Below are 20,013 nucleotides of genomic sequence, written 5' to 3'. Positions count from 1 at the left end.
TGTCAAAAACCGCCTGTGTTTTTTTTTTTAAACTATATTATAATAGGTACCCCATACCCATTCACATGGGGCCAGGATCTGAGCACCCTCTTGTTAAAGGGGGGTTCCAGATTCCGATAAGCCCCCTACCCCATACCTCCACATGTGGCCTAGTATAGTTCAGAAGGGGGAAAGTCATTCCTTCCCCCCTTTCCTGTCCTGCCGGGCTGCATGCTCGGATAAGGGTCTGGTATGGATTTTGGGGGGCCCAAGTCCTCTTTATAGTATTTTAGCGCAGTTCTTTAAGTGGTAAATACCAGTTTGTGAATTGGGCCCGTCTTACTGAAGCTCAGAGAGTTGGGAGACAAGTTGCTTAAGTGTGGGCTGCTGAATTCTCTGGATTGAAGAGTAAGGTTGCCACTCTACTTTCAGGGGAGGATGGTGGGTATCTTCTAGTGAATAAAAAGTATAAAACTAAACAAAAGGAATACTCCAAATATATGACAGATGGCACTGCTGGCTCTTGCTAATTACTAATTCAGTTCATTTTTAAAAGCTCACATATATCTAAGTATCACATTAGGTTATGATAATGAAAAAAAATGACAATATTATTTGTAAGCAAAAAATGTAAAGCTCTCATTCTTTTAAAACAGCAGACATCTATGAACTTAAAAAATTACTTTTATTTTCAGAACCAATAAAATTATGGTAAATATTTACAAATAATTATCTCACATAAAGATTACATAAATTCAATTGTTCACAAGTAACAGTCACTCCAATGGAAAGACACACAGATATTGAATCTACGCCAATCTTATTGCATTTTGTTTGAACTAATCTAAAAAAAAATTGCATCAACCATTTAACTTAAATAATTCACAAATTTACAGACAGAAAAAAGAAAAAAACCCGGTTAACAAAATACTGGCCATTCCAATCCTTCAAATAAAAATATAACAGAAAAATGTGAAACATCTTTGGCAAATTGGCACTGCTGTAATTACATTCAAATATTACACACAAAGCAACGCACAGCACTAAGAAATAAATCACCAAATTTTCAATTCAAATATTTTCCTACAAAAAAAAAATACAAAACATACACATTATAAAGAAGCATTGTATGTATGTGTAGGGACTTGTTGAATCCCAGTGTTCAAAGGCATATATTTTCTTATTTATCATCACACAAGTATGCTTACTTATGCAGCCATGGTGAACTTTGGCAAAAGTATTTGTGTTTATTTTTATACTGGTAATCCCTATTAAAACAATAATCAAAAACCTCTATTTAAAGTTAAATAAGAAATATATTGCATTGCATTTATGTAAGGGGTGTGTTTATGAGGCTAATGCAGTTGATTTTTATTTAGGATCTTAAGAAAGTACAAGGCCACTAGAAAGTGAAAACCAGGTTACAGTAATGTGAATATGAGGCTGAGCAAGATTATGTCAAATCTCAAAGAAAAAAAGCATAAAGAATTTGTTTTGGACACTAAAAATATGTGTATACATTTTTGTAAATTTTAGAGTCCGCTCCCAAGTGTTCATTAAAAAAGATCAGGCACCAAAGATCTGTTCCAGTTTCTACCTGCTAGCTACATTATTTTTAAATATGAAACTTAAAGAGGAGCTCTGCCAACCCTGCAAAAATGAAAAGCCAACAGCTACACATACTGCAGCTGCTGACTTTTAATAATAGGACACCTACCTATCCTGGAGTCCAGCGATGTCGACACCGCAGGTGATGTTCAGCTTCCGGCTGCTGCCACCATTGCCAGTAAAAGAACTCAGCAGTACAGCATTACGGCTTCACGCTGGGTCCCTACTGTGCATCTTTGAGGCACCGCTGCACTCTTCTACTGCTCCAGTGGTAATTTGCCAGGAAAAGACACACATCCGCTCCCCCAACCGGTGCCAAATGTGGCACCGGGGGGGAGACAAATAAGCGGAAGTTCCACTTTTGGGTAGAACTCCGCTTTAAGGCCTGTGTCGACCAGCTTTTTTTGCCTCAAGTGGGTTTTGCATTCCCTTTTAAGTCTACAAAAATGCAAAACCCGATTGAAACAGGTCAAATGCCAGTTAAAAGGAGGTCAACTGCAGGTCAAATGCATCTAAAACGAATTTCAATTGACAAGCTCAAAGCCTGACAATACAAATTCTTATTTCTCTATGACAACCTATTTATTATTTTATATACTGTAAAGCCTTGTACACACGATCAGAGAATCCGTCGGAATGTGTCCTATCGGACCGTGTTGCATCGGAATGTTTCCGTCGGACCCAAATTTCCAACTTGTTGGAAATATTTCCCGACCAACTGGTTCGATCAGACATACTCCGATCATGTGTAGAGAATTTTGATCGGACCAAGTGCCACGTATGCTCAGATCAAATTCCTACATCAAAGCTATTGGCTACTAGCCTGAATGTAGTCCCATCGTAACGAAATTACGTCATCACGTTCTGAAAGATCGGATTTTTCGACAACTTACCGTATATACTCGAGTATAGGCCGACCCGAATATAAGCCGAGGCCCCCAATTTACCCCCAAAAAAACTGGCAAACTTATTGACTCGTGTATAAGCCGAGGGTAAGACATGCCTGTCCATCCCTGTGTGTGTGTCCGTCCATCCCTGTGTGTCCGTCCATCCCTGTGTGTCCGTCCATCCCTGTGTGTCCGTCCATCCATCCCTGTGTGTGTGTGTGTCCATCCATCCATCCATCCCTGTGTGTGTGTGTCTCCATCCATCCATCCATCCATCCCTGTGTGTGTGTGTCTCCATCCATCCATCCATCCATCCCTGTGTGTGTGTGTCTCCATCCATCCATCCATCCCTGTGTGTGTGTGTCTCCATCCATCCATCCATCCATCCCTGTGTGTGTGTGTCTCCATCCATCCATCCATCCCTGTGTGTGTGTGTATCCATCCGTGTGTGTGTGTGTGTGTGTGTGTGTGTGTGTGTGTGTGTGTGTGTCCAGCCTACCTGTGTCCCGAGCCTTTGTCCCGAGCCTCCGTCCCGTGCCGAGCCTCCTTGCCTCCGTGCCTCGCCGCCGTGCCTTGCCTCCGTCCCGTCCCGTCCCGTCCCGTCCCGTCCCGTGCCGTGCCTTGCCTTGCCTCCGTCCCGTGCCCTCTTCGTCGGCGCCTCGGCGGCCATTGTAAAATTCAAAAGCTGCGCCGCCGCCTTCGCCTGTGATAGGCGGAACACTGAATTTCCCAGCAGCCTGTGTTCCGCCTATCACGTACATCGTATCATCCTCGTCCGTAGTACGAGGATGATACGATGTCCGTGATAGGCGGAACACAGGCTGCTGGGAAATTCAGTGTTCCGCCTATCACAGGCGAAGGCGGAGCCGGAGGCGCCGCTTTTGAACTATAGAATGGCCGCTGTCTGTCTGCTCGACACGCTGATCGAGCGGGCAGACAGCGATGACTCGAGTATAAGCCGAGGGGGGCACTTTCAGCCTCAAAAAAGAGGCTGAAAATCTCGGCTTATACTCGAGTATATACGGTAGTCTGACCGTGTGTATGCAACAGTTTCGGACAAGATCCGACAGACAAAATCCGACGGGCAAAATCCGACGGATTTGGTTGTCGAAATCTCCGACCGTGTGTACAGGGGCTAAGACAGTTATCCAAGTTTAGTTCCATGGTGTCAAGCCTGGAACCTATAAAAGGTGTTTGTTTTTTAATCTAAATCAATATAATAATCAGATTTACAGTAGAATCAATAAAATACATGATTTTTAATTACCTGCAGTGGGTCATGACTCACAGATTATGTGTCTCTTGATAATTAATCACACCCATAAAATGCAATAATACTTCAATAATAACATCAGCACTAACATACCGGATGCCTTAAATTTAACGTGCCTCAGAGAGCTAGATTTTTTAAAAATATTTTTTCATTTTATATGAATTGATTGTTTTGGTGCAATATTATAAAAGCTTTAAATTTAAAAAAGATTATGTATACCAAATTTGCAATTATTATCAACTTATGTAGAGTACAATATTACCTTACATTTGTTACCAAATCATGAATTGGCCTCCCCTATTTTAACATACTGTGCATTAATACATGTAATATACCATTAGCACCTTTGGTATATCACAGTTCCTTGTGTGTTTTGTGGCTACAGAAATAGAATTTTATATATCTAAATAAGAGAAATAATAGACAGAGTTAATAAATTGTTTTAGGAAATATTTTTAAGATTATTTACACTGGCCTATATTTATTAGAAAAACAGGTTCGACACATGACTTTGAAAAGGGCCGTGGGATAAAACTTTTTGCATGTATGTTCTTTTTTATTCATTGAAGGTAAATATTAAAACATGATTCTCCTAGCTCATTATAGATTTCCCTAACATGTTTCACAATTCAGAATCCTAATCATCCTCTTCTCAAAAGCTTTTCAAAAATACCCTAACAACAATAATAAATAAAATAAGAACAGTCTGGTATAATAACGTATTAACTAGTTACTTCACTTGTTTATCATTTCCAGTCTAGGCTGAAACTGGCTACTTGTGGCATCTGGTAGCTGTGAAAATTCAGTTATTTTCAAAAATTCAGACCTTTTCTATATGTTTACTGCAGGGGTGCCCAACCTTTTTAAGAGCGAGGGCCACTTAAGTAACTAGTAACTAGTCACGGGCCACAATGAGTGGAGCGGGTGGATGGCATGTCTGTGTCCGCTCTGCATCCGATAAAAAGTATCGTGGGCTGCGTCCGTGTCTGCAGAGCAGACACGGACGCAGCCCACGATACTTTTTAGCAGATCGTATTGGAGGTAGAACACAAGTCTGTTTATGTCTGCCACTACTTAGAGGTGAATGAAGGATCCAATTGGTCGGACTGTCGGACTGACCGTGTGAAAGGGGTCCAAGGCTGCTTTCACACTGATGCACTGTGGTTTACCCGCACCACGTGTGCAACGCAGTGTACCTTTGGCTTTCCTGCAGTTTGCAATAGACTTCTATTATGTTCTGCAGGTTTGGTGCACTTTCAGAAAGCTCACCAAACTCACAGGTAATAATAGAAGTCTATGGCTCAGTGCAGGTAACCCACATGTAAACTGCTCTACACCTGTCGATCAATTTGAAAGCAGCCCAGTAACCACTGCAGAAAAGATATTCCCATATATACATTGTGATTTTAGTAATAAACTGAACTTTAATAACAGTCTTGTTTCTATTCTATCCCAGAGCAGGAGGTTGTGGGCCACATCAGAGGGCTCCGCGGGCCACATGTAGCCCCCGGGCCACTGGTTTGGCACCCCTGGTTTACTGTATATTGCAGTAAAACAAGGGTGTAGTCGTGCACTATAAATAAAGAGCCTGTGTACGTTTTAATGTTGTCCCCACAAAGGAAAGTAAGTTAAAAAAGAAAGTTACTATTAAGTAAACCCAACAATAGATTTGAGAAAAACTCAGGAGCATGTTCCAGGATGTTATTATGCAGTTATATTATCTGGATGTTCAGCATTTTACAATAGGTTAGAAAGTGCACACAGCAATAAAAAAAGAGATTGGCCAAAACCTATTGAGTCATGTATCTATCCCAGAATAGACTGGGTTAGCAAGGGAGTGTGGTACCTATAGACATAGCTATAGTACCTACTTAAGTTGAAATCAGTCATAGATACCTTTACAAGTCAGCACTACTATAATTGCATCCAACTTATATTTAAGTGTATTTATATTAATTCATCATGCTGTCTTTTATGCATACAGCAAAGAGGAATATCCAGTATTATTATGGTGTCCAAAAATTATTCAGCTTAGAAATAAAATATATTTTTACACATATGTATGTGTGGGTATTTAGAGATTTTATTTTCAAATTAAAAATATTTCTATGCCTGTGCCTGAGGAGTGTCAAAAGTGTCTATACCCGGCATAATCATCTACCAACCACTTTCTGATGATTGGAAGTATAAGGGCTTATTCACTTTTATAGCAGTTTTGGGCAACTGGCAGGCAGTTCTGAACACACATATCCACATTGCAAATTACAGTTCTAAACGTGTAGTTAGCTAAATTACTTACATGAAAGCCTGCTGAAGACACCCATAACATCAGTTTATCAGTGGAAAATAATAGCCATTGGAAAAGGTATTCTAACCTGTCTGATCACTGTCTCTCCCATGGTGTCTGCAGGCATCCCATAAACCCATAGACATGAGGCATTTATTTCATGCCAATAGGTACCTTTCATCTGGGGTTATTTAGTAAGACTGGAGAATGCAAAATCTGGTATAGCTGTGCATGGTAGCCAATTAGCTTCCAACTGCAGCTTGTTCAATTAAGCTTTGACAAAAACAAAATGGAAGCTGATTGATTTCTATGCAGAGCTGCAGATTTGGTACTCTCTGGTTTTAGTAAATCAAGTCCATTGCATTGAGTGAGTTTTTGAATCAGAAAATGTAAAATAAAAGCAATCTATGTCATACAGAGTATTCAAATTATATCCTGTATATCCTTTAGGGCACAATTTAGATGAGCAGCACATTTTGACACAGTTTACCAGTTATCATATATATTTTTCCAATCATATCAATATCAATTGCATCAAGGCTACTCATTACAATATTGTACATATTGGTAGGTAATAATTAATTTGTTCAGTCTATATAGAGTTCCATATTGGAAATGTGATATACTGTAAGTTATCTTTATATGACCAATTGTATTCATTTGAATTAATCCAATTTGCCCTATTTATTGCATTTTTTTAATTATAATTGTGCTGTAACAGAAACAGAAACAACAACACAATTTTTTCTATAAAATTGATTTTTTCAATTATAAGTATTTAAATGAAATAAATAGACAGTCAATGTGCACAGAATGATATGTTAATCTACATTTAACCTTGAAACACTTGATAAACCTTGTTCAGTTTCTTCTGCTTAGCTTCTTCTGCATATCTTTTATTACCATAGCTTTTTTTTTGTCATCTTTCTTTTTCAACTAAATTAACATTCAAATTAATATATCGTTCTTGTGATATATGTATTATAGCATTATTCAATTTTCCTAGCCTATTAATAAATAGTTTTTTTATGCACAACATTTGCCTGTCTTTTGCAAAACCACACATTTCAATAACATGTCAGATTTCATATTGATTTATTAGACAACATGAAAAGGATACATGATAATGTGTAAATAAGGGTCTTTAAAATATACTGGGCAGGAACGGCCATGTTTATATGTTTCAGTGAAATAGAGTTTTCTTCTGTTCCAATATGTCAGATCTCTTGGGTCTTTCCCACATTCTTTATGGGAAGCATCACCATAAAAATAAATAATCCATTTAAACTGATTCCATGCTGCTTTTTATCTAAAAATAAATAGATACGAGCTGCGGGATTTGACCTCATATGTTAGCTAACTAGATGCATTGTGTGGTGTTTTGTCTCTATTTGCAAATTCATTATAAAACTAGGCACAATTCAAGCACAGGCAGTGATTTTACAATAAAGTTTAACTGGAACAAAAATCCCATACTGCAGAGATTTCACAGGAATTACTGCATAATGAGATGCCCTTGCATGGTCTTACCATGATATTATCCAGGAGGGAAAAAGGCTTAAGGAACATTCAAGCTCAACTGTGTACTCTTGGAAGAAATGTCAAGTGTCTACGTGAAAAAAACATAAAGCATTTTATGGCCATTTTGAACTGTATAAATTCATTTACAACATATTGACTAGTTCATATGTCCTAAAAGGGATATTATATGAATGAAGAACCTCACTTCTAAAAATTGTTATTAACAATTTATTCTGCTTTGTTTACTTGCCATAACATATTTTGTATTATTTTATATGTTGGGCTAGACAATTTATATGTATTTTTTGCTACAGTTGGGGAAAGTTTACTCTAGGCAGATATAAAAGTTATGGATTAATGACACTCTGTAATCATGAATACATCATTGAATATATTTTTAAATGCAAGCAGTGTAAGTACCTGGATTTCACTTGGTATAATCCTGTAGCAGTCCCTGTACAGAAGGGCCAGAGTGTGAGAAACAAGGAACCCAAAAAAACAATCAGTTTATGTGCTAGAAAAAAGTATTCTGATTGGAGGAGAAAGCACTGTGATAGTGACACAGTTATCACAGCGCTGCTCACTCCCTTCCCAGTAACAGACTGTGATGGGTCTAGGAGGACCTTGACTAAAAAGAAGTGTGTTGAATATTTCTAGCCAAGTCATCAGACTGAGGACATCACAAAAAAATACTGCAGATAAAATCTCTAGACTGAATGAGAATGTTAAAGCAAAAGTGGATTTTGCTATTATATCTTTAATGGGCTATTCATTTTAACCTTTTTTTTGGCTGGAGTTCTGCTTTAATCGTCTTTCATATAATGTAAGGTTTTATCAAAACATTTTTTAAGCAAGCCCCCTTTATACATATTTAAATATATATTATATTATATATTGCCATTTTAAATCATGTACCTAATCCTATTTTTGGTGTTATTTATAGGAAAGTGACTTACAGTAAGTGAAAGGATTGGGTTGTTGAAACTACTATCTGCTCTGAGCAGAATACCATCATTTAAATGTAAGAAACATACAACAGGAATGGATGATTTTCAAACACTTAGTGACATCAGCCCCAAATTTAGCCATAGTGAATGGTAACCTGGTTTAATGTTGGATTAAAGCTTACAGGAGTAGGTGAATCAGTGCAGCATTTTATAAAAGATATGCCGTAAGCACTTTGAGTAACAAATGTTTATCATGTTGCAGTTTGTGTTAAGCCACTTTCATAAATTTCACAATGAAGCATGTTATTTATTTACAATGGAATGGTATACATGATTTGATGCAATAGATCAAAGAAACTGCATTGGTTAACTGTTCTTCTTCTTGTAGCCAGAACACTGTGTGATTCCAATAATCTTTAGGCTACACATATATGCAAACTAATAAAACCGAAATGTAGCAATTGAGAATCAACTATTATAGTGAAAAAGACGTTTGAAAGAAATAAATATTTGCTTTGTTCAATATGACAATTTGATTTACTCCACACTTTCTTGAGTTTTTAGAGTAATTTTTGTATTGTGTATTGTACAATCTCCATAATAGCTGTAAGTGCTCATGTTCTCATTGCATTTTGTCAGTGACGATCATAGGCAGTGGCAGCAGCAGGGGGCGCTGCTCCTCTTGCTGCACTGTAATAGTATGGAGAACCTAGAAAAGAGCATAAAATTAGGACACCATTTTAAAAACATTACACAAACAATATGAAAAAATATTACATAGTATATAAATGAGTAAATGTATATTATTTTATTTATCCTGTGAGTCAATTATGGTAATACTGCTTTGTTTTGGTAATGGAAAGGACCACTCTACCAAAAATAATGAAAAAAGCAACATCCGCAATACCAGCTCTGTCTCATTTTTTAACTAACAAGCACAAAAGTAACTCTTAAATTTGCCCCAAAACACAGACCAGTAAAGCAGAATGTAAGATTTTAAAGAGCAGTAATAGCAGATAATGTAGGCTGAGTTACTAAATGAATAGTACATTTTTGCATTGTAAACTGAACAGTTACTTAACTTAGTGAATAAGGTGAATCTGCCTAACCTAACTCGACCAGGTCAAGCTCAACCCTCCTTTTATTTGAATCTTAAAATAATACTTCACAAGTCATTTTGTAATGTAATATCATTAACCACTTCTCCCTGGGTAGATGATGTCCTGAGGTTTAAGTGGTGATACCAGGATGATACCTGCACCTGCAGGCATCATCCCAGTATCAACATTTTCTGCCGATGATGTTATTTCATGTAGAAGTGATTCAGGGGCTGTACAGCCACTAGATCAGTTCTACAGGCGGAGGAAGGTGGTCCTTTCCTGGGCTCTCCTGTCCCATCAGGGATTCAGGGACCAATATGACCAGTGTCATCAGCTGCAATACAGAGAGAGAGAGAGGAAATTACATTGTTCCTCCCTCTCTGTTAGATCAGAAACCGGAAGCGCTGAGGATTTCTTTGCTTTCAAGTTTGGTTTACTGTTAAAGGCCATTTAAGGCTTGTACAAGCATCTAATCAAACAATCTTGGTTTTATCAGATACTTTGGAAGCCAGAGGAGACATCTGGGGGCTAATAGACCCTAGATCTTTCCATAAAGAGGACCTGTTAGGATCCGTGCTATGACAAGGGATGTTGTTCATCCCTTGAGATAGAAATAAAGTTGATTTAAAAAAATCAAATAAAAGTATGGTGTAAAATACATTTTAAATAAGATACATTTTAAAAAATGTATAGCGCCTTCGTCCCCTGTACTCATGTGCAAATGTGAACACATTTGTAAGTCCCTGATGCATATGTAAATGGTGATTACACCACACATGTGAGATATCGCCACAAACGTCAGAGTGAAGGCCATCATTTTATTTCTAGATCTCCTGTGTAACTCTAAACTGGTAAACCAGTAAATGATTTTAAAGCATTACCTATGGATATTTTTAAGTAACGTAGCTTGTCCATTGTCCACAAGTAATTTTAAAGCATTTTAAATTCACATGTTAGGTATCTATTCAGTGTAACCTTATCTTTTATAAATTGGGTATTATATTGTGTTTGTGTGCAGTAAAATTTATTAAAGTATATTTTTTCCCCAAAAAATTAGGTTTGAATCTCAGATCTGCAGCAGCTGCACTTCCAAGTGCACTTTCAGTGCACCTGTAATGCAAAATGGATTTGCCTTTTCTAAATAACCCCCAGAGCATCTTCATATTCATAATGATAGAGAAGATTGAAAGCAATGGATTGAGGGGATGGCTCATGACAACCAAATATCAACCACCAACCCTGAATCGGTAAGAACCTCACACAGCCACCTGCAAAATGTTGCAACCAAAGCTAGCATCCACTGAACATCCACGTGCTAAAACCTGGCGAAAGTATGAACCAAAGACCAGGTAGCAGATTTGCAAACCTGAGCAACCGATGCCTAATGATGCAAAGTGAGCTTTCACAGGAAAAGGTGGAATCTAACCCTTTAGTAGGACATAAGCTTGAGAAATACATAGCCATATCTATCGAGAAGTGACAGGTTTTGAAGCTATATGAAACTTCCTTATCACCTGCGGAAGCACAAATACGGAATCTGACTGTCAAAAAAGAAATAGAGTTCAGGTAACACCCAATGGCATGAACCACATCCAAAGTCTACACAGCTTGATATTATTATTATTATTATTACTTCTCTCCTCTTCTTTCTTTCTTGCTGCCTCTTTGTCTTTTTTCGGTATTTTAAATATTCAGGTACGGTCATAGGGACTGATACCTTAGAAAATATAAAATTGTTTTGGAAATGTGCAGGACATTTTTAAGTAACATCCTACAATGTGCATTGATCTCAGCAGTTGCTGATGGTTCATTTTATAGCTGACCTAGCAGCCGTTTATGTCCTGGCTAAGATGTGATGTGCTGTTTCGAATTTTTTGAAACCACCTTAGGCAAAAAAAGACAGATAAGACTTGTCTGATGGAAAACAGCAGCCAATTCAGAAACTCTGTAAGCTGAAGTAATGACAACCATAAAATAACCTTCTGAATCAGAAAGATCACAAAAAATATAGGTTGAAATAGAGATTTCTGCAATATAGAGAGTACCAGGTTGGAGTCCCCCAGCATTAATGAAGAGCGACTCCAGATGGAGAAAGGCCAGAATATGACCAACCACATACCCGCAAGAGTGAAATCCCTGAGCCTCACACCAAGAAAAATTAGCTTTCCAAATCCTATTGTAATTTATCATGGAAGTTCTCTTCCTAGGTTTAAGCAGGGTAAAAATAAACAAATCTGAGATACTCCTGTCTCTTAGGACTCTGGTTTCAAAATCCATGCTGTCAAAGCCAGCAACTGTAAAGAAGGATGGAAGACACTAGCAAAAAACTGGAACCTGGCCTAAAGGGGAGAGGTTATACTTGGGATGGAACTTCCTGTCTTTTTGTTTGCCAGTATCCAATCACCTAAATCCTATATGAAATCCTTTATATACATAACCTTTATATATATATATATATATATATATATATATATATATATATATATATATATAAAGAGGTTCTGTGTCCTTGATGTATGAAAAAGAAATTCAATTTATTTTACTTGCAGCCATGGCAAAACTACTCTACAAACACTTAACATATTTCCTCTGGTCTACTGACATTATTGTCTCACTAATTTTCCTAGAAGCCTGCATAGAATTCAAGGTGAAATTTATTAATTTTCATCTTTGTTGAGATATTTTAAGCCTGTACATGCCAAAATGTGTGTTAGTGCTGCAGTATTTCTTAGTATATTCATCTTGCCCATGCAGGGCAAAATTAGTGTCTCTACAAAGGAGTCTACCTGACCACATCTTGCCTGGTCTCCTTCGTTATTCCTCCCTTCATCATAGCCAATGGCAATACCCAGTGCTTTTTGTATAGCAGAGCATTATGCATGCTCCCCTGTGAAAGTGGTGAAGCTTACCAACTAACTGTTAGGCCTGAGCAATGCCATATGACCAAACAAGTGATGTCACAGCTTCCCCAAGTCACAATCATTGTGAATTCAAGCATTGGCTGTAATGGAGGAAGAAGTGGTGAGGAAGCACAGTCAAGTATAAAGGCGTCAACGGGCCTCTTTGCAAACAACTGTCACTTTGCCCTGCAGGGGTAAGGTGACAATGGGGTTGATTTACCTAAGGCAAATAGACTGTGCACTTTGCAGCTTGGTAAATGGGGGGAAGCTCTGTTGACTTCCATCAGCCAATCATGTACAAGCAAAAAATTTGTTTTTTTATTTTCCTTGCATGTGATTGGGTGTTCTTTGCGAAGTGAAGTGTCATCTCTCTCTCAGAGTGCAACTGCATTTGAAAAGTGTAAAGTCTATTTGCTGTTAATAAATCAACCACTGTGTGCTTCTAAAAACTATCATGTTTTGTGATAAACCAAATCATGTTTAGAGAGGAAAATCTCAAATACTACTTACAAGTGTCATTCAATAAGAATTACTTTCTTTTTTAATTCATCTTTGCAAGTACAAACTAAAGAATTCTAGCTACAGATATTCTAGCTACAAGATGTTTTTAAGATACTTTTTACAACTATCACTAATTTATAAATATTCAAACACACCTTTAATTACAACCCAAAATGTATTACATTTTTCCATTCCTGAACACTTAAGCATTCGTGATTTTATACACAGGTATCCCATCCAAGGGTAAAATGTACACTAGGTCAAAGACATAGCCCTTTTCAAAATTCCATTAGAAAATCCAGTAGCAAAAGGTTAAATATTCAGGTTGTGACATAAAAGACTTTTCTTGTGCAAATCATCTGCATAGCACAAGATACCATCACAAAAGCAGCCTAATACTACTTAGTGACTATAATATAAAAATAGGTAATTTTAATGTCAGTAAAGAATTGTGAGCTGGAGCAAGTTGAACAAGAAAGGGTCAGTGCAATTTTAAACTTCAAAAATGTGATACTGCAGGAATCTTCTGTGGATCACAGAACACATTTGTCACCATCCTTATAAATATAATGCAATACTACTGTAGCTCAGCATTAGTAGATATTATATTTTATGGCAGAGTGAATAAATTACCCTTATTTCTCTTAGCTCCACATTTCCCTGCCAATATAGCTGTAGAAACCAACAGTAGTAACAGTATCATTGCCAAATATTTACTTCTTTTAGGTAACAATTTTCAAACACGGTTCTGGTGCTACATCTATAGCTATAATATTTATGCTCTAAGAACTCTAAATACGAGACAGATCGGCTTACAAAATGAAATTTTTTATAACGTTATAGGCAAAATATGGGGTTTCTGTTCCTTTCCCACTATTTTTTTTCCGATAACTTACGTATATACTGTATCTCTAATTTTGTCAGGAGTACAATTTATCTTTTCTAATTTCATCTTGCATTTTGTGTGCTTTATTATTTTGTTTAAAAAAATAAAGGAAGAAAACCAAATAATAGGCATAAGAGAAAAAAAATTCTTCCCCTTGTGCAGCATTAGTTGGATAAACTATACCTAAGAGTTCTAATACAAAGATGCAATTTGGCACTGTTTTATAGAGGATTAGGCAAAAGTCAAAGGGTCCTTCTATGTGATGGAAAGATAAATGTTGCTCAATAATGAATAAAATAATGTGAGAACAGCTGGAAAAATGTTGCACCATCTGCACCCTTGTAGTTATGAACTAAGTGAACCCAGGATAAACCTGTCTCTCAATAAAACCAGTTGCATTTCCTTCTATGAAACTACTTGTTCTCTGGAACACTAACGTGTACTTGAATAGCTCATGGTTTCTGCCAGTAGTGTTTAAATTACACAACATGCCCAAGTCACATTCACTGCAAAAAAACAACATGTATCATGTGAAATTCTTTATGATGAACATCAAGATGGGAAGTAATGAGGGAAATAGTAAAGAAGTTCTTAGAACAAAGCAGCATGAAATTGAATCATTTTTCTTCATTAGCCAGCGCTTGCCATTATCTAGGTTCAGCATGTGTGTATTAACCAGCCTCAAAAATGCCCCACAGTCCATGTCAGTTCTTCGTCCCAGATCACTACACATTTACCTGTAGGTTGGGCTGTTCTTGCAAGAACACCACTTTAAATCAAATCATTCATCACACTTCAGCAGTTAAAAGACTGACTACATATCTAACACTGGAAAGATTTCTACTCTATTTTATAAATTTACTTTGCAAAACCTACAATTGTTGTATAATATTCACAGAAAAAATATATATTCTGAGATTTAAAGTACAGCTCAACTTGTTGCCAACATCTCTATACATTCTAATGGGCAATAATTGTAAAATGTAGGACTACAGCTATACTGCAAGCCATAAAGATCCCAGCCACTGATAATGTGAAATAGCTATAAAAAGAGCAAAAATTAGAATGCTCAGTAGATATAGGCTGAGCTATACCAGAGAGATTTTTGTTCTGATAGAGTTATTGAATTTACTTGCTATATTAGAATGTTTGGTAATTTGGTAATCACATTTTTCAATCTGAAACTAACTAGTGTTTTGGACATCTTGTATGAAGCCCCTGGGATAGTGAAAGTGAGCTATTTGAAGCATGAATCTAGGGACAGACCCATAATATGATGGAGATATTATAGGAAGACTAAAGAAAACCGTGGAATCTTCCAACAAGCATTTTCCTCATTTCCCAATCTAAATTGGCCTACTGAGCTTTCTGCTAAACCCTTTGACTCTCTAAAAAAAGATATCTGTGTCCACTCTCAAAGCTTTTACTTTTATCTCCATGCCAACACTGTAGCTGTCTATGAAAGATATTATTCCTTCTTTAGCAGACTCTTTTTGATGATAAGGTGATCTCTTATTTTCATCAATATTGATCAAATGAAAGACAATTTTTTTTTGAAGTTTGGGGTGTCATGTATATTCTTGCTTATAACTTATCTGAAAAAGCAGGCCCAGACTGGCCATAGGGCACATCGGAATTTTTCCCGGTGGGTCGGGGCCCCCGCATCGCATGTCCTGTCAGAATCTGATCCGTTGTTGATGAGCTTCATTCTCCTTCCATCATCTTTCAACTCTAGGGAGACAGGCCTGGCGGAGCGAGCCCCAATCAGCGCCACCCACGGATAATTGGTGACAGCTGCAAGGCCTGTCTCCAGGGGCAAACTAAATATTTAGGCCCTTGAGCCCTTGGGCTACCCAAGGGCCATGGCCAGTAGTTGGAACTCTGAGAGGTTCCTGGGAGGATGGGACGGGATAGATGGAGTAAGCAGGCTCTGGTCCAGTCCTGAGAGGACAGAGAGGGATCGAGAGAGCGGGGTGGACATGACCTGGACTGGTAAGGGAACTCTGGCTGTAATAGTGGGAGGAGGGGAGGGAGAGGGATGGGAAAGCAGCTGAGAACCGTAGTGTGAGAGCCTGCCTTCTACACAGACCAGGGAGAGACCACACTGAGAGTAGACCTGCGTGTGTCTATGTTTTTACTTTATGTAGTAGGAGTTATGCAGGGGGGCATTGTACCATAAATGGGAACTCTCCATGTGTCCTAAGGAGGGGTGTGTGTGCTCATTATAATGGGTGTGGCACCTGTGTGTGTGGGGGGGGATGCACTGTGCTTAATAATGGTGGGACAGGACACATTTTGTGATTAGCAGACAGACTGATCACCCCACCCTATTTCTCTCACCCTCCTCTCTCTTACTCTCATTCTCTCCCCCTTCTCATCCCCCTCTTTCTCTCCACCCTCTCTCTCACTCCCTCTCTTCCCCCTTTCTCTCTCCCCCTCTCTCTCCCCCCTCTCTCTCACCCTCCTCTCTCTTACCCCACTGTCACCCCCTCTCTAACCCTCTCTCTTTCTATCATACCCCCTCTTTCTCACCCCATCTCTCACTCACCCCCTCTCTCTCTCACTCCCCTCTATCTCATGCCCTTCTCTCTCACCTCCTCTCTCTCTCCCCCCTCTTCTCCCCCTCTCCCCTTCTCTCTCAACCCCACTCTCTCACTCCCCTCTCTTTCACCCCCTCTCTTCCCTTCTCCCTCTCACACCCCCCTCTCTCCCTCACCCCATCTTACCCCCTCTCTCTTTCTCACCTCCCTCCCCCACTCTCTCTCTCACCCCATTCTCTCACCCTCCTCTCTCACCACCTCTCTGTCCCTCTCTCTCTCTCACCCCCCCTTTTCCTCTTTTTTTCTCTCCCCTTCCTCCATCTCTCTCCTACTTTCCCATAATATCCTACTGCCCAGGGTCTCAATGAGTTGTCAGTCTGCCCATGGTATTGGCTGCTCAGTCAATAAATACCTGGGCTTATTTTTTCCCAGACTGGGCCTGTGAAAAAGTTACAATATCTTCTTTCTGTTCCCTCTGCTACTAGGTAATACTATGTGTTAAGAAATACTGTATACAAGGTGTGTCTATTAAATAACAAGACTGTTATCCCACCTAGTAAAAAAAGCAGTCAGAACCAGATACAACTGCACGCGTGGTGACTTTGAACATGTTTGAACCTGCATGACACTCTGATGATCAGTTGATTGTGAGTCGTCATTTAATTTGGTTGTGTTTTCTGTAGTGTGCCAAAAAAATGTTAAAACCACAACCTTGCAGTTCAAGAACTGAAGAAAATGTAGAAAAAATCAGTCAGATTGTTTGAAAAGACTGCCGACCCTGAATCCATGAACATTGAACAAAGACAAATTTTGCATGAGGATCTTAACATGACGAAAGTTTGTACACAAGATGGTCCCAAGGGTTCTCGCACCAGAGCAAAAAGAACAGCCGCAACTGTGAGAAAATGGTTTTATTCTTCACCAGGACAATGCGCCTGTACACACAGCACTTTCTGTGAAGCAGTTTTTGACTGACAAGCACATTACTACACTTTAACATACTCCATATTTGCCAGATTTAGCACCATGCTACTTTTATCTTTTCCCAAAGGTTAAATCAGTGCCTAAAGGAACATGTTTTGAGTCAGTTTATGCTGTTAAGAAGAAAACGGCGGATGTGTTGAAACAGCTGACAGAAATTGATTTTCTCCATGCCTTCAACCAGTGGAAAACAAGACTGCAGCAATGTATTAATGCACTTTTTTGGGATCAGTGACATTTCTACACTGATCAGAGCTAAAAATAGCCATTGATTACTGTATAAACATCATTGGCAGGGAAGAGGTTAACACTAGAGGGGGATCAAGGGGTTAACCATGTTCCCTAGGTGTGTTCTAACTGTGGGGAGATGGGACTGACAAGGGGAGCAGACCGATCGGTCTTCCTACTTAGTAGGAGCATACAATCTGTCTCTACTCCCCTGAGAGAACTGAGATTTGTGTGTTTACACACAGATTCCACTTCTCGCTCTGTCGTGAGTGATCGCAGGTGCACGGCGGTTATCGCACCCACCGGACACGCGCATTGGCTCTGGGGACATGCTGCAGGCCTGCTAAAGCTTTTTAAAGAGCCGACATACAGAAATGACGGCCCATGCAGTGGAGCCAACCTGCCGCAGTTATATTGGTCTTGAAGCAGTTAATAGACACACCTTGTATATGCAAAGAGGTCTGTACAGAGAGAAATACAGAGGCTGTCTTTAATAATTATCTGACTGAAACTGGCTTCAGTGCTATAAGTGACTAACCTGGACTAAACTGGAATAAGCATGTGGCAAGTAAAATCAGAACTCCCTATCTGTATATATATTCTAGGCCTGTGACTCATAAAGTACTGAAGCCATTGGCTCTCCACATCGAGCAACCGCCATTTTCTGAGGCTACATATGGCAGCCTGCATATTTATACCAGTACAGGTTTATTTTAAAGCTCAGAATATTTAAATGAAATGAATAACATATAATGGTGGCTACAGTTGTTCAAAAATCTTTAGATGGAACTATGCATATGTATTTTATATATATATATATATATATATATATATATATATATATATATATATATATATATATATATATATATATATATATATATTACATACACATGACTTCATTGTCATGAATTTATGTTAATCTATGTTATATTTGTGTTCAATATATACATTGTAATTTTAAATAGAAAATATGAAAAACAGCTACAAAATTAGGAAACAAAATTGATTTGATCTAAATTAGGTCACATTGAGGTTTTTTTTCTTCAGTAAATCTTTGAATCTCTTAGGCAATAATAATGTAGTTGAGTGGTGACAATTAATTGGAATTTCTACTTATCTCATTTGTGCAAATTATGCAGAAAAAAAATCCTAATTATTTTATGCAAAGTCAAAGTGGACTAATTTTTGACAGCAATGTTAAAGGTGTTAAGCGTTTTTTCCTTTGATAAGTGTTGAGGTTGTCGTAACAATAAAAGCTCACATGGCAATAAGTATGAGAACAAGTCAAAGGGCACTAACTAAATTCAATTTTTTTTCCTATGGTATATATTTCATTTTAACAAAGATATCTTCTGAACATATAAATAAGAGTATCATTAAGTTGTTTATAAATTCATGAAGTTTTTCAGAATAAAAAGAAAATTAAAATGAATTTTGTTGATATTTCTATAAATTATCTAGTCTATGCATTAATATTAGTACAATACAGCAATTACACAGTACAATAAACATCAGTTACTATGAAAAAACTGAGAGCCCTCTATCACAGATTCCATATGATTAAGTAAAGAATGTCCAATTAGCAATATCTAATTCCAAAATATTTGCTGTGCCATTATTCATATATCTGCCAGTTTTCTCATGGATATGCCAGTTCAAAAGCTATTTAAATATATTGAGATATATTCAAAATTTCATTTAATGAGGAAATTAGACTCAGGGGGTATTTATTAATCAAGTGGGTTTCCAGGTGGTATTTGAATCTCTGTATTTGCCATCTGCTCTGTATGTGTGGGAGTTTGTGTGGCATATAGGATCAAGATATTATCCTTTTGAAAATTTCTAGCCAAATTAATTTTTTGAGATATGAAATGACTAACTTTTAAATAGTATTACTAAGTATTAACAATACTTACTAATATGTATGAAAAAAAATACTAGGAGCCTTCAAAGATCAAATGTCAATAATGTATGTGTAACATTCACAAACATAGGAGATCACTTTACTGTTTAAAAGATAGAAAACAGTAACTACACAACTAGGGTTACTAAACATGGCAAATCTTGAAGCATAAAATACAGAATTCAAACAAACCTATATTTGTATCTTATTCATTGTAGCTCATTCAAGGCAACCTGTGCTAAAATATGAAAACTGCTATTGATGACATCCTTTTGAAAACACAATTTTCCTGGCTAGTTATGGCTCTATTGCTATTGGAATCATTGGCTTGTAACAAGTACATGGTCAGTGAAGTCTGAGCTTCTGGTCTTAATACTTCCATTGGGTCTGTGATATTGAGCGTGTTGAATAATCTGATCAGCATAACATCCAGGCAACTAAAATCAGAAGGAGAGTTCAACAATGGTAA

The 20,013-nt window shown here is 37.8% G+C and overlaps 1 protein-coding gene across 3 annotated transcripts in view; it reads right to left on the bottom strand.

Annotated features, from left to right (window-relative positions):
- Positions 1-645: 645 nt before the first annotated feature.
- Positions 646-20,013, bottom strand: part of PAX5 (paired box 5) — a 322,505-nt gene continuing 303,137 nt past the window's right edge. For all 3 annotated transcript variants that reach the window (XM_077475368.1, XM_077475371.1, XM_077475370.1), the window contains 2 exons: positions 3,498-9,211; positions 646-2,475 (listed from right to left, as the gene is read on the bottom strand). In XM_077475368.1, coding sequence (XP_077331494.1) covers positions 9,138-9,211 — 74 coding nt within the window. In that variant the 3' untranslated portion in view covers positions 646-2,475; positions 3,498-9,137. The remainder of the gene's footprint in view (positions 2,476-3,497; positions 9,212-20,013) is intronic.

This window comes from Lithobates pipiens, unplaced genomic scaffold, assembly GCF_037356315.1.
Source record: "Lithobates pipiens isolate NorthernLeopardFrog02 unplaced genomic scaffold, aLitPip1_a1.2 Scaffold_13, whole genome shotgun sequence".
Lineage (NCBI taxonomy): Eukaryota > Metazoa > Chordata > Amphibia > Anura > Ranidae > Lithobates > Lithobates pipiens.
This window is presented reverse-complemented; position numbering and strand designations above follow the sequence as displayed.